We start from the raw sequence: 15691 nt of genomic DNA on the forward strand, positions 1-15691 counted from the left end.
GCAATATGTGTACTTGATCCTGCTTCCAATAGTTTTCCTCTACCTTCCATTGAAATTTCTCTAATCACTTCACAACTCTGAAGTCTATGCTTCAGAAAGACAGTCATGACGTTAACTACGTTTGTTCCTGTTTGGGGCATCATATCAAAGTTAGATATATTTATAAACTCAAAGAGGATACAAGGACAGCATTTAAAATATGAAAATAAATTGGAATCCTCCCATTGGAGGAAGAAAAAAAAAACTGTGTGAAACATTAGATGTTTCGGAAGTAAACCTGCAAACATGAAAAAAAATAAAAATTTGTTCTGTTTCTGTGAAGCATGTGGTTTAATATTTCACTATAACTGAAGTACAAGTTGTGAAGCTGGGTACTTTGAACCTGGGCTTTATTTTTTGTTTTTGTTTCTAGTTTATAATATTTGGAAATTGAAAAAAAAATATATTTGCTACTAGCAAGCTCATTCCTGAAGAAAGAAGAAACGTCGCCATTTATTAGGGCAGCGAATGCTTCAAAATTTATTTAGAAGAGATTTAAGAACAGAGTCTCTCTCCTGGTCATTAAAAATCTCTAACTTTTTTCTCTTCGAGCCTGAAGTCACATTACCAGTAAAGGTTGTCCTCAACGTAAGACTGAAATTGAGCCCTGAATTACAGTGGTAAGTTGCTGCAGTCACAAGTCGAGGCATCATGTGACTGGACCCAAATTTTCAACATTTTTAGAGTAGTTGTTAAGCAAATGCTGTAGTCGTTAAGCGAATGCTGAAGTCATTAATTGTTCGCTGGGGCGCTGCAAACAGTTCTAAAGGTAATCAGTTGCCAAGAATCCAAAATGGGACCATGTGATCATGGAGGTGGGGATATGCGGACACCATAATGATTAAAATAAGTCATAAGTAGTTCTGGGTCAGTTCTTCATAATTTCAAATGGTCATTAAGCAAGCAGTCATAAATCGAGGACTACCTATAACGATTAAATAATAGTATTTTATTAGGGAAAACCCTCAGAGCTGTTAGATCTGTAAGGGGAGAGGAGGGGCTGCCCTGGGCCTTCCTGAGCCAGGGCATGGGAGGAGGTGATGCACGTCTGGCCAGCCTTATTGGAGCCATGTCCCAGTCAAGCGGGGCATCCACTGGCACACGTCCAGCTTGGGAGGAGCTGAAAGGGGAGCGCGAGCCCTGCACATGATCAGAGCCTCCGCAGCCCCGAGGGGAGAGTGCACTATGTCCCCTCCCCTCCCTGGAGACCCTGTGTGAGGAGCCCTTCCTTGGGCAGGGGGTTGGTCTAAAAGCCACACCCTAGGATTGTATGATTCCTTCTGTGCTTTGTGCCACAATGATGGTGCTTCTCTGTTGTTCCTGTTCCCACATGAAAGGAAGAGGCCAAAGGCCACCAAAGGAGTCAGCCACCGGGCCGCCCAGACACTGCTAAACCCAGGTGAGCTGCCCTCCTTGGGTAGGTTTAGAATGTGGCCCTTGTTTACCTAGTTGCCGAGGCAACGAGGTTGTCAGTTTCCCTGAAAAGCCACCAACCAGGGCCCAACTGCCCATTCTCCCTTCGTGCAGTGAAAGGACAAACAGCTGCTTGGGGTCATGGCTGTACGGAGGTTTTTTAGAGTAAGTGTGGCCGTCTCAGCTGCCAAGAAACTGGCAGTAGTAGGGGAGAAAGTCATGCTTCGCAACTCTTCCGACTGGCTCATCTCTATTTCTCTTTTCTTCACAGAACATCTGGAAAAGATGTTCGGCGCTCTTCTGCTGCAGGAAGGACATTCCTGTGCCTCCTGACAGGTACCACCCCCTTCTCCTCAAACCCTGGGCATGGTGGGGCAACACTGATGGACTGCAGGGTCTCTAACAGCCTCTCCCCAAGATGGCTTTCTCTCGGCAAGCGGCTTGCAGAGGCCAAAAGATGGGAAGGCTGACTGGCTGGCTGGTCTTAGAAAGGAGAGGCAGAGCTAGATGGATATTTTTTGACATGTCATCTTTTTCTTTCGGTCAGAACTGACGAGGCACATGAACAGGCGGACCAGAAGGGAGAATGGCAGACACAGATTCGTGTGTCCGATGGACGCAGGCCTTCCTCCCAAGGGGTAAGGATGCTTCTGCGACATGGCCAGTCAGGGCTCATCCCTCATAACCGGATGGGGAAAGGGAGGAATTCTCACTTGGGGGAAACTGGCCAGCCTAGCAAAAGCAAGAGGAGCCTTTTGGATTCATGGAAAGATCTTGATGGCTTCCTATCAGCCAAATCTTCCATGATCTGCTTTGTCTTTCCCTGTTGAATGCAGTCTTTCCCTCCTGGGGAAGATAAACGTTCCACAACATGCAGGGGACTTTTAATTTATACTTTCAATTGTTACTTGCAGGGTTTGATGGGTGTTCGTGCCACCGCCCGGAGCCCCAGGAAGGAAGAGGTGATGCCAGTTCTCATTTCAGTGAGGTAGGTGTTCGCAGATGAATTATTCTGAAGCCCCCTAAAAGGCAGCCGCAGTAAAGCCCTAAAGAGAAGGGCTAGAAGAAACTTTTGCAGAGGCAGGGGGGAGGCATCACATGGCTAGTTTTGATCTTTGGCCCTTCATTCTCTCCCTAGAAATGAGAAGATAGCGAAGTGGAGGCCGCGGCTCTCAACCATCTGGGAGACCTGCACTGAGTCGGTAAGCCCAGACCAGCTCCTCACCATGGTAATGGCAGAAGCCCTTTCGCTGTGGATTTGTTGATATGCCAACATTTGTAATATTTGCATTGTTATTTCAGGATCCTTCGGAAGAATACCGACCAAGAGAGGTGCAGGAGGAAAGCAGTGCCTGCCTATCAAGGTAGGTAACACCTCAGAGGGTGAAGCCTTTGCAGAGAGGAGGCATCTCTGCCCTCTGCCTCTGCTTCTGCTAAAGGAAGAATCAAAGGCCAATCTCCTTGGCAGGCCAGCTGGAAGGGTTCTTAGAGCCTCCACGTCACCACTTTTTAAAAAAGGGCCCATGGCTGTTTTTGATGTTTGGCTCCTTCGTTTCTCTCCCCAGAGAGGAAAAGGAAGAGCACTGGAGGCCGCGACTTCCCCCCAGATCAGAGACCTGCAGAGAATCGGTAAGGCGCGAACAACTTCTACCCCACTAAACGAAGAACCATTGTCTCTGTGGAGATGCCAACAGACAGAATCTTTGCCTTTTTATTTCAGGACGAAGAAGACCAGCCGGCGGAGGAGCAGCTCTCTCCTACTGGGGAGAAGACGCATACTTCGGAGGTAAGAAAGTCTTGGCAATGGGGCCGATGGAGGCTCTCTTGCTGTTGGCGCACAGGGCCTGAATGCACCCTATCCTTTAGCAATCTTATTGGGATGCAGAAAGCTTAGGATTTATCCTCGATACTGTCATTTGCAGGATTCGATGGAAGTCCTGGTGGGCTCCCGGAACAACAGCCTGGAGGATTTTGACTCCATTTCTGCCCTCTTGGATGAGGAGTCTGAGGGAAGCTGGGAGCAGGCTGCAGAGGCTTCGGAGGCCAGCCTTTCGTCCAGTCCGTGGGTAAGACAGACAAAGTGTTTTCTCTTGGGGAGGGATAGAGTCCCTCTATTCAGTTCTCCTAATCTGAGTGAACTGTGCTGGAGAGCTCTGGGCAGTGGATAAAGGTGACACCTGGCCCTTGGGACAAGGTACTTAGGCTAACTAGAAGCACCCAAGCTGTGTTGCGATTGATTTACTGCAAACCAGAAGGGAAGGGCCAATTCAGTGGACTGGGGTCCTAAATAGATATGGCCCACCCTGTTTATCCCTTTCATTTTTCTGCATCATCCTCTCCAGCAACCTGCTGTTTCCAGGCAGGGCTTTAACGGGCAGAGTGGGTGGGAGTGGGGATTGCAACAGAAGCATTGTTTCTGATGGGAATCCCAAATCAATCGGGCCCCTTTTAGGAATTCTGAGTCTCCTTTCACTGATGGATAAAAAGTCATCATTGTCATTCACAGGATTCTCCCGAAGAAGGGGAAGCCTCGCTGGACAATGTCAGCAGCCTGGAGGAGGACTCCCTGGACCTCAGTCTCTAATTAAAAGAGGTACCTATTTTAGCCTCTTTGTGGATCAATGCCTTGCTCAAGGAAACAATGAGCTCTGACGGGCAGGGTCACCCAAGTCAGACAGGTCATAGTGCAGAGTGCTGACATAACGTGGTCCACTGGAGAAGGAAATGGCAACCCTCTCCTTACTTTTGATACCCCACAAAAAGTATCAAAAGTAACTCCAGAAAGAACAAAGTTTGTATACTTTTATAGAAAGAGTGTGGTACTAAGAATAGCCTTTGATTCCTCCCCCAGACGCTTCCCCAGATGCCTCTCCAGAAGGCAGATCGGAGGAGGATGAACCAGTCCCAGGCACATCAGGAGGTGAGTTGGCCAATGCCTCTGAGCAGCCAGCGGAGAGTGATTTGGCTGAAGCACAGCTGCAGCAGGAGAGCCCTGAGACTTCCGGGTAGCTGCAGATGGTTAGCTTTGAGCAGGAACTGCTTTCTGCACTATCCGAGAACAACTAGGGAAGAGAAAAGGCAGGAGCAGCAAAGGGCGGTTCTTTCACTCACGAGGAGGCAGTCTTGCCTTTCTTGATGGGCTGCACCAGAAGCTGGCAATTGAGCACAGCAGACAAATGGAGGCCATGCTGGGAACAATGCACTCATGACTAGGGGGTTGGACTAGAAGACCTCCAAGGTCCCTTCCAACTCTTGGTATTCTGTTCTGATATTCTATCTGCATATAGACGGACGGCGGAATCAGCCCCAGCGGCGAAGCCCTGCGAGGAGCCACTTTCCAACGAGGAAGTTCCTGCGTCTTGTTAATGTTATTGTTGTAATTCTTTTTGTTGTACTTGTTGTTGTTGTGCATCTTCTTGTTTTTGTTCTTGTTGTTTGAGAATAAAACTAAAAAATTCTTTATATCTGCTAATTTAGTTTAAACCTAGTTTCATTACACTTTTGTTAGGAATAACAAACTTTTCATTAAATGCAGAATTTCAGCAAACTTCTTTGTCTGTTTTCTCGTATTTTTTCCTCCGTTCTATGGGATACAGTGATTAGTATTCACTTACAATATTAATGGAAACCTGACACTTCCAGAGGTTCCTTAGCTACGCGCAAGTAGTCCTCAACTTACCACAATTGATCCACAAATTTATCTTTTAAATACAACATTTGTTTAGTGACTTTTGCCCCATTTTACGACCTTTCTTCCCACAGTTGTTAAGCAGATCACTGCAGTTGTTAAGATAGTAATAAAGTGGTACCTGGAAAAATACTGATGGTCCGACAAAGAACATGGGTAAAAAGCAGATGGCCCACCAAAGAATGTGTATGAAAGGGAGGTTTGTTTTGCTTACAAGACAACTCTTAAATTTAGGATGGCCAGACATCCTGTTCCCAGCTCTGCACATGATATATTACTAACTGCTTGTCACATGGTGTATCTAAATTGCTTAACACTTGATATATTGCTGATTGCTAAAAACATTCCAATGTAAACGAGGAGCTATCGATTATAGATCTGTCTAGTAGTTTTTCTATGTTAGAATAAGGACCTATAGAATGTAATGTGACCTGAAAATAACCCCCGCCAGAAGGGTTATAAAAATGGTCATCAATGTACAATCTGGATTCAGATTCTTTAGCCATGATGGCTCTCTGAACCTGCGCAATAAACTTCCCTTTCCTGGAAAGAGCTGACTCAAGTCTTTGAATTCTACAACATTTTCTGGTGCATTGGCCGGGAAAAGCTTGAGTGAGGCGATATTTCGCTGAGGACGGCTGGACCCTTCGGACCTGCTGGTAAGCCATCTCTGAACAATTCTCCAGGCGCCATGGGGGTTTGTTTCCTCCAGGAGACAGCTGTGGCTTATCAGCAGAGCCGACAGTACTGAAGGCCAGTCCAAGAACCCTTTGGGAAAGGAAAGGAAGTCTGAACCAACTCCTGGCCAGGATGGGTGTAACTACAAGGCAGGCGAGTATGTGTTTAAAGTAATGGTACCTATCTCACTTGAAGATAGAAGAGGGGGCCTGATCACTCCCCTGGACTTGGGACGGCGATCCTAATGAAGTCCGTGTTAGGTTGTGTGGGTGGTTAAGCCAGTGCATTCCCTACTAGTGACCGCCGGCGCTGTAGGTCATTGGCAGTGTGTTAGGATGGGGGGGCGTAGTATGGATGTGGGGTGGCCCCCAGAGGAGACTTTTAAGAAAACTATCCTAACCAATTTCAGTATATAGATCAGTGGGGGGATGCAGTAGCAGGACGAGCTGATGAGTTATTGCAATGTCAGGGTGAAATGGTTCGTTTGTGTGTGGCTAGACCCAAAGAAAAAAAAGCTTCAAGTACAAACTAAAAGAGTGAAAGATGTGAAGATTTCAGAAACTAAGGTGTCAGATGCTAAGAAGGAGATAAGGATGGAGGTAGAGGAGTTCATTCTCAGACCTCCTCCCTACGTTCCACCTTTCTCCCCCTCCCCCCCCAGTGCCGGCTGCGGCAGCAGCCGCTCTGCCGGAGGAAGGGCTGATTGCCCCTGCTGTGTCCGAAGAAAGGCAGCCAGCTGTGAGACGAAAACAGAAAGGGGGAGGCTGTCAGCCCCCAAGGAGGAAGGGGATTTGGAAGGTCTCTCTGTAAATGTGAGGGGAGAAGTAAGTAAAGAGGACGTGGCAGGATGTACAGCAATTGTTGAATATTTTGTTGACTCCCGAGGAAAGGGAGAAGTGGAAGGCTGCTGTTAGGCAGTGTTTGAAGGATAGGTTGCCGGCTGTGCGGGATATACAGCCAGAGATGGAAGCCAGGGCACCAGAAAAGGACCCTGAATGGAATACACAAAATCCAGCACACATGACTTTGTTAAAGGAATATCAGAATTTAGTAGTAGAGGCTCTTTGCAAGGCTGGAAAGCCTTCAGTGAATGTGTTAAAGCCGTCTTTTGTGATGCAGGAGGCAGATGAAAGTCCGGAAAGTTTTTTGCAAAGGCTGATTGAGGCTTATGAGCTTTATACACAGGTTGATCCAAGGAGTGCAGACAATGTGCGAATGTTGAATGAGAGGTTCATAGCACAGAGTTATGAAGATATAAGAAAGAAGTTGCAGAGGTTAGAAGGAGCATTAGGAAAGAATACTACAGAATTGTTGGAGGTGGCTAGGAAAGTGTTTGTTAATAGGGATAAGGTGGAAAAACAGGAAAGAGATGCTAGAAGGCATAAGAAAATTGAGTTGTTGGCGGTGGCATTGCAAGGAGGGATCATGCTGGGACCAACCAGTGTGCTAATTGCAAGGAGGAAGGTCATTGGCAAAGAGAATGTCCAAGAAGGCAGATGCGAGGTAGAGGTTGGAGAGGAAGAGAAGGCAGAGGATGTGGAGGTGTTGGCAGTGGGCCCCCCATGCACTCCCCCTTCATGGGTAGAGGGCAGAGAGGGGCTCCAAGGAATGTGAGAGATGGTCCAGGGAATGTAAGAGATGGTCTGAGGAATGGGAGACATTGGAATAGAGACAGGAGATTGAGGGAATTGGCTTGGCAGGAACTAACGGGTCAGATTGACGAGGACCTGGCTTGGAGGAAGCCCCCCCTGAGTCATTGGTTACTTTAAATATAGGGGGCAAACAGACAACGTTTTTGGTGGATACTGGAGCAGGAAGGTCAGTTGTAGATTTGAAAGCAGAGTCTTTGTGTGTGAAGTAAATATGACTATTACTAACCTCAAGAGAAAAGAAGATACAAAAAAAAAAGAAATAACCTCACTCTGTTTGTCTGGCCAACAAACAAAGTGAAGAAAGATGTGTTTGTTTATTTATTTATTTTTTTCTCTCCCTCTTAAGAACAGCCCAAAGTTACCTGCTCAGGCAGGAAATCCTATACCATTTTCTTGCCTATTCTGCTCTCTCCCTTTTGCAAATGTTAGTGTGTTAATGCCTTTTCAAACTCTATCTGCAGACACAACCCCCTTTCCCCCCTTGCTTTTTCCTGGCTGTGTTGCTTTGAGAGGGAGAGAGATAGAGAGAGAAAGGAGAAAGAACTTTTTCTCTGCTTAGAATTCAGGTTTGAGAAAGGTTGGGTGGCTGTGAAAATGTAATGCCCACTTTTGCAATTTTTTTCTATTCAAAAGAGGAGTCAGTAATTGTTGGACACGGACAACTTTTTTTTTGGAAATTTTTGAGTTTAAATTGTTTAATATCAACCAAAAGAGTTTGCTTAGATTTGTAAATGTTCTCCCTATTTAATGGAAATTTAATGGAAATCTGTTTCCATCTGAATGGAATTTGATTAAATTGGGATTTGACTAACTTTATATTAAAAGCAATACTAGAGTTTAGAAAAAAAAAACTTTCAGTAACTCAGAATATCTTATTAAACTTTTTTATTTTTTTTTGTGTGAAGTTAGAACGAAGTTGAGAAAAATTTGGGATTATAAATAGCTGTGCTGTTTTGAGTAAAGATTTGTATGCAAAACTGTTAGAAAAAGAGCTTGTGTTAATAAATGCAAACAGGGTTTGGTGAGCTTTCCTTTGTTGGTTCTTTGCTAGGTAATTTATTTATAACCAAGGACAAAGGTTGGAGAAGGTTTTGACCCAGAAGTGTGTGCGTGGGGGGGGGAAAGGCAGCCAGTGGCATTTTTATCTAAAATTGACATTTGGGGGTTAGCATTTCTTATCAAGTGTGGACAATTTTAATCAGGAAGCCTAAAGGAGGTATACACTTGTTCATAGCAAAGTGGTTTTCAGTTGTGGATTTGAAAGATGCTTTTTTTTCACGATTCCTATTCACAAGGCTAGCCAGCCGTTGTTTGCTTTTGAATGGGAGGGAGAACAAAACAATGCCTTTAGGGAAGTGAAACGAGCCCTCACATCAGCTCCAGCTTTAGCCTTGCCTAACTTAGAAAAGCCTTTCAATTTGTATGTTGATACCAGGAAGAATGTTGCCTTGGGGGTGTTAACTCAACAATTAGGACAGTGGCAACGCCCGGTGGCTTACTTATCTAAGCAATTAGATGGGGTTGCCCAAGGCTGGCCACATTGCCTGAAGGTTCTTGCTGCTATAGCAGTCCTTTTACAGGACTGTAATAAATTGACCTTCTCATGTCCCATAAGTGTCCACACCCCTCATGCAGTTCATTCTATCTTGGATAATAAAGGGCATTTGTGGATCAGCAGTCAAAGGCTTTTTAAGTATCAGGCGATGATGATTGAAAATCCTCAAGTGAAATTAGTGGTGTCTAACCGGCTAAACCCTGCCACCCTATTGCCCACAGAAGTGGATTCAGAACACAACTGCTTGCTGCCCTGAATTGGTATACAGACGGCTCGAGTTACATGAAGGATGGGAGGAGGGTTTCTGGATATGCGATTGTGAATGATGAGGAAGTGGTAGAAAGTAGTCCGCTAGGAGCAAGCTGCATTACTCAAGTAGCAGAATTATGGGCATTAATTAGGGCATTGGAAAGAGCTGAAGGGGAAACTTTGAATGTTTAGACTTAAAATATGCTTTTCTAACTCTGCATGCTCATGGTGCTGTGTATAAGGAGAGGGGATTCAGGGATTCGGCTGGCAAACATGGGTTACATGGACACTTGATAAAGCATCTTCTCGATGCAGTACAAAAGCCAGCAAAGGTTTCAGTTATGCATTGTAAAGGGCCATCAGCGGGGAGTATGGGGGAACTGAATAAGCAAGTGGAAAAACTTAGGGACTATGTTGTTGAACAAACACCTTCTAAACTAATAACAAGATGTCATCCCTTTAAACCAGGGGATAAGGTGTGGGTAAAACATTGGAAACATGAACAACTGGAGGGGAGATGAAAAGGACCTTATGAAGTAATAATGGCCTCTCCTTTAGCAATAAAGATTGCAGAATCTAAATCTTGGATTCACTGGACCAGAGTTAAAGCAGCTGCAGAACCTCTGTGGACAGTGAATAGGGACCCCAAGGTTCCCACCAAACTCACTCTTAAACGTGTTTAGTATGTTTAATGAATATTTTATTGTTTGTAAACCAGATATTGTATTAGCACAAGTGTATCCTGCACATATATCTACGGCTGTCTGGCTGAAATTCAACCCCCTGCTAAGCCACACCCGGAAGCTGGCTTTCTACGCACGGGAGAAGAAAGGATGAAAGGCTTCCTTCTGCTTTTATATAGTACTATTGTTGCATGTAATAATGTTTGTCTTTCTAATTTAGGCCAATGGAGCAAGCCAGAAGAAGCTCCATGCCTTATCCAATCTTATGCTATAGGCACGGGCACTTGTAAAGGTCACCCCCTATTGGATTTTCCCCAGAATGCTGGAATGCTATCTGGCCTCATCCTTGTCAATTTCCCCAAGCATTTGACAGAATAGTTAAAGAAGCCTCCTCCTCCTGTTACTCTGAAGTGTGGGCCTCCTTTATTCTGGGGATGGGAGCGGGTCACCCTAGTCTCGCAGTTGAAGACGGGATGGAAGGGGACTTGCATCGTACATGTAATCCCGGGGGAATTAGGAGTTACTATCCAACGACCCCCGAGGAAGCGCCCAGAGGGAAAACGAAGCAGAAGGTCCCATCAGAATAAGGATATGCCCCATCCATTGGAGTCAAGGATGCAATATAATTTGTGGGTCCAATTGGCTAAACTAGCCAACACAACTGATTTTTGCCTTTCTGAAGCATATGACATGGAGAATCTGCTGTCCACATATTTAATACCAGTATGTGTTCCTGTCACAGCAGCCAAGGAGTTCAGTCACCACGAGTTTAAAGAACACATAGGCTATGAAACAATGTACAGCTGGGGTCACATTTCCAAGTTTCTACCCACTGATGCTTTAGCTTTACATACTCCTAAAGTAGCCATTCCAGAAGACTTACAATGTGCACATATCACAGGGTGTGAGCAGAATACACCTTCACCTCATTGCCTGAAAGTGAGCCAAGAAAGGCTAAATTGCACATCTTTCCAAACAGTGTCTTTTGGGTATGCAAACATATGGTTACCTAAAGGGTGGTTCTTCACATGTGGGAATTCCAGAGACAAGAGTATAACAACATACATACATCAGACCCAAGTGTTATGGAATGAAACTTATCTGCATAGATGAGATAAGTCTCATCAGGGGGGAATAAAGTGGTACCTGGAAAAATACTGATGGTCCGACAAAGAATATGGGTAAAAAGCAGATGGCCCACCAAAGAATGTGTATGAAAGGGAGGTTTGTTTTGCTTACAAGACAACTCTTAAATTTAGGATGGCCAGACATCCTGTTCCCAGCTCTGCACATGATATATTACTAACTGCTTGTCACATGGTGTATCTAAATTGCTTAACACTTGATATATTGCTGATTGCTAAAAACATTCCAATGTAAACGAGGAGCCATCGATTATAGATCTGTCTAGTAGTTTTTCTATGTTAGAATAAGGACCTATAGAATGTAATGTGACCTGAAAATAACCCCCGCCAGAAGGGTTATAAAAATGGTCATCAATGTACAATCTGGGTTCAGATTCTTTAGCCATGATGGCTCTCTGAACCTGCGCAATAAACTTCCCTTTCCAGGAAAGAGCTGACTCAAGTCTTTGAATTCTACAACAGTAACACCTGTACCTGTACTCATGCTAGCTTGTTGCACACACTAGCAAAATACCGTATATAAATACACAAATGGGACAGCTAAAATGGCAAGGAAAGTGTATGTCCTATCCAGACGTGAACAATTTCCATGCCAGTGATTTCAATTAAACTGTAAATAAAAATGATCATGTGAATGGCAACATTGCATACCTTGCTTTGTTATTCTCTTCTCAGTAACCTTGTTAATTGGTACTACATTTTCCATTGAAAAAGATGTGTTGCTTCACGTTTACTAAGAATAAGAATATAAGGTATTTAGGGCTTGGATTCAAAGGCTTGATATTTGCCCTCTCCCCCATCTGCACTCATACAATTACATTGTGGGCAATCAGCAACCAGATCACATTCAGAGCTTTTTGTAGCATCCCACAATCACGTGACTACAGCTTACAATGTTTTGCTGGCGTTGACTACCAATATCTGGTAAAAAATGCCCATTCTGAAAAATGGGTACACTTAACGACTGCAGCTTTCATTTAATGACCGCTGCAAACACCATTGTAGAATAGGTTTGGTCACATGATGTCCTACTTAATCCCCAGTAAGACTTACCGTCTTAATTCCAGACTGGTATTAGGTGCCAAATGCTATTACTCTTTTTTTAAAGATATGAAAGATTATCAGTATTATCCTCTGTGCATCTCCATCTACAAAACCGCATTTGCATACAGCTCTGCAATTCAACCCCTCTAACCGATTTTCTCTGGAGAGGTGAGCGCAACTCCCAGACTGGCCATTTCTCTCCATGTAAATGGTGGCCTGACAGCGACTGCAATCTGACCGCTTACAGAGAGGCACCAATTTCATCTGGCACAGGCAAACACATGTCAACTTCCCAACCAAAAGTACAAGTAGTGCTCGACTTACAACCACAATGGAGCCTAAAATTTCTGTTGTCAAGAGAGACATTTGTTAATGGAATTTTGCCCCATTTTATGACCTTTCTTGCCACAGTTATTAAGTGAATCACTCCAGTTCATAAGCGAGTAACCTGGTTGTTAAGTGAATCTGGCTTCCCCATTGACTTTGCTTGTCAGAAGGTCACAAAAGGAGGTGACATGACCTTGGGACACAGCAGCGGTCATAAGTATGAACCAGTTGCCAAGCATCTGAATTTTGATCACAGAATCATGGGGATGCTGCAAAGGGGGTAACTGTGAGAAACGAACATATGTCACTTTTTTCAGTGACGTTGTAACTTCGAATGGTCACTAAATGAACAGTTGTAAGTTGAGGACTTCCTGTAATTTGGAGGGCTATTTCTTCTATAGACAAGGAGCACTGATGATGTCTTGCAATATACATCTTAAAATAAATAACCAACCTGGAAACATTTTTGGAATACGAGTTTACTTACAGAAGAAAGATTCTATATTTACCATTTAATAATAGGCTGGAAGATAAAACCCCAAAAAGATATTTATCAGAGGCCATAAAAGTCACTTAGAAGCTGAATTTAACAGAATGACAGAGTTGGAAGGGACCTTGGAGATCTTTTAGTCCAACCTCCTAGAATTCCAGAAGTGAAGAAGGGGTTTCCAAGTTGAAAAAAAAGTACTCATGTGTTGTTGTTGTTTTCATCAAAGGAGTCAATTTAGCCATCTCTGCTACCTCCATCAACTTTTGCAACCATTCCTCCATTGTGGAGATCGAAATGTCCTTCCCTTTTTGTACATAAAGTAGTCTGGCTACCATCAACGTATATAACATTGAAGTTCCATCTTTTTTTCCAAGTCTTTTTTCCATTAAGCCAGAAAGAACAGTTTCTGCTTTTACCTTTATATTCACTTTCAGAATTTTCTGTATTAGAATAGAAATCCTACTCCAATATTTCTTTACTTTATCACATGTCCACCGTAAATGATAAAAGCTCCCTTGGTCCAGGATGTTTTTCAGGGGGCTGTGAATGTAGACACATGAGTTGCCTCAGATGTGATGCGTATTTTGGTCGTTGATGATGCCGACAATATTGCAATGATTAATGTTAATTATTATTTACTGCCAAAAGTCATATTGCAAATGGGTACCTATATATATTGAAATAGAAAAAGCTTTATTGATTATCTAGAGATAACTCCCAACTTTTCAGCATTTTCCAAGTTCCCCACATCCAAATGCCACTCAAGCACTCCTCTAGGCCGCTGACCACAGTAACCGAGCTACACAAATATTGTATAGTAAGGATGGGTTGTCAAAATGAAATACAATAACAGAAGAACGAATCCTCCTTTATCAGAAGTCCTAGGAGGCAAAGAATGCATAAATGCAGAAGAAAAGTTTGAGTTTTAAGAGACACCAGAGCTGTTATTTCAATCAGTGCATTCTCCGATGTTATTGCCATGTGATAACAACAACAAGGGCCAGAATGCAATAGGTCTGTCACTAACAACTATGGAAAACCCGCTACTTGCCATTTCCACGATTCTTCTCATAAAGTCCACTCGTTTGCTAAATCCACTAAATACCATGACTGAGCAGCTACTGTTTTACCATAATATCCTACAAAACAGAGAAAGGCATGATAAAAAAGAGAATCTAAGATGTCATGTTGATATAAATTAAAGAAGTGCGAATGGCTATAGCTCTTTCCCACCTTTACTAAGCCGTTGTTTTAGTAGAGTGTATTGAGAGGAAACGAAGAACCCTGCAAAATTATACTGGGTTATCCAGTTGGTTACATGGAGGTTAAATGAATCTGGCTTCTGCATTGATTTTGCTTTTCAACCTGTTGCAAAAGGTGAACACGTGACCTTAGGACACAGCAAGAGTCATAAGTATGAACATAAGTATGCCAAGGATCTAACGTTTGATCACGTCACACTATAAGTGTGAAAAATGGTCATAAGTCACTTTTTTGCTGTTGTCATAACTTTAAACGGTCACTAAGTAAACTGTAGGAGGTTGAGGACTACCTGTACTAGTCTAGCTCAATCTTGACATAAGGTTAAATAATAAATGTAAAGGTTTGGCCTGCCAGCTGAAGAAAATGTAAAGACCAGCCATTACATTCTGCCAGCGAAGCAGAAAAGAAAGGGAACTAACAGGATGAGGAACAATTCTGGGCCAGGACAATTTAAACAACAATTAGCATTAGGTCTCAGAAACAGCAAACAGGTGTTGAAACATACACAAACTGAGGATCCCACGTCAAATTGTACATCACATCATGCCCCACTGTAAACTGAGGGCATATACAGTATCTCATTTTAAAATATACATGATGCTTCGCTTCAAGGGTTAGAGGGCCTAGACCAGGGGTAGGAAACCTTGGCTCTTTTTTGACTCGTGGACTCCAACTGCCAGAATTCCTGAGCCAGCCATGCTGAGGAGAAATGGAGAGGTTTCCAATCTGAGCCATGCTGGCTCAGGAATTCTGGGAGTTGAAATCCACGAGTCATAAAAGAGCCAAGGTTGCCTACCCATGGCCTAGACATAGAATAAAGAAGAATAAATTATAATAATTATAATAATAATGAAAAATCACTAAAAGCAAAAATCATGTCTCTGCATAATCTCTGAAAGAAAGCTGTGTTGGCCAAAAGCTGTATTAACAGTACATGAATGACCTAATGCATATTTAGAAACATTGTATAAAAGTAAAAACTGCCTTCATTGTATTCCCATGAGAAATGGACCTAACGTGTGAGAAACTATCTGAATGTTACACAAAAGTAGATTCCATATACAATGTAAGATTCCATCTATGCTTCCTTTGTTCCTGAGAGAAAGAAACCTATAAAGCTTTAGTTTAGACCCTCCCCCTTGTTCAGAAATTTGCTGATTGTTAAATCACTTCTGAACCTTTTTGCGCAAAAATAAAGATCTCTCTTTCACCCATGGAATTTCGTAAAAGCCCTTTATTTTTTTAAGGCTTTATTTTTCCACAAGATTTATGGCGACTTCTCCGCCGGGACATTTTTAAGGGCTTTTAAGAAAAAGGATTTAACCTTCCAAGACGGATTGCCCTGGTGGGCCCCCCCTCCCCTAAATGACGACAGCTCCAAAGCCGGCTTCGTAGCTCTTGACTACGAGGAGACTTCGACGGGAGGAAAGGGAATTAACCCATCAGGAAGCATTCCAGTCTGAGG

The 15691-nt window shown here is 43.4% G+C and overlaps 1 protein-coding gene across 1 annotated transcript; it reads left to right on the plus strand.

The window, feature by feature from the left end:
* The first annotated feature begins 860 nt into the window (after positions 1 to 860).
* Positions 861 to 4380, plus strand: LOC120318684. The gene is made up of 11 exons (XM_039366660.1): positions 861 to 1617; positions 1724 to 1788; positions 2000 to 2090; positions 2367 to 2440; positions 2591 to 2654; positions 2755 to 2816; positions 3018 to 3081; positions 3173 to 3238; positions 3375 to 3518; positions 3959 to 4045; positions 4304 to 4380. The coding sequence occupies exons 1-10, from the start codon at positions 1594 to 1596 to the stop codon at positions 4034 to 4036; spliced, it is 732 nt and encodes a 243-aa protein (XP_039222594.1). The 5' UTR covers positions 861 to 1593; the 3' UTR covers positions 4037 to 4045; positions 4304 to 4380.
* The last annotated feature ends 11311 nt before the right edge of the window (positions 4381 to 15691 follow it).

This window comes from Crotalus tigris, unplaced genomic scaffold (genome assembly GCF_016545835.1).
Source record: "Crotalus tigris isolate CLP2741 ecotype Arizona unplaced genomic scaffold, ASM1654583v1 scf7180000020347.5012614909:4044961, whole genome shotgun sequence".
Classification (NCBI taxonomy): Eukaryota; Metazoa; Chordata; class Lepidosauria; order Squamata; family Viperidae; genus Crotalus; species Crotalus tigris.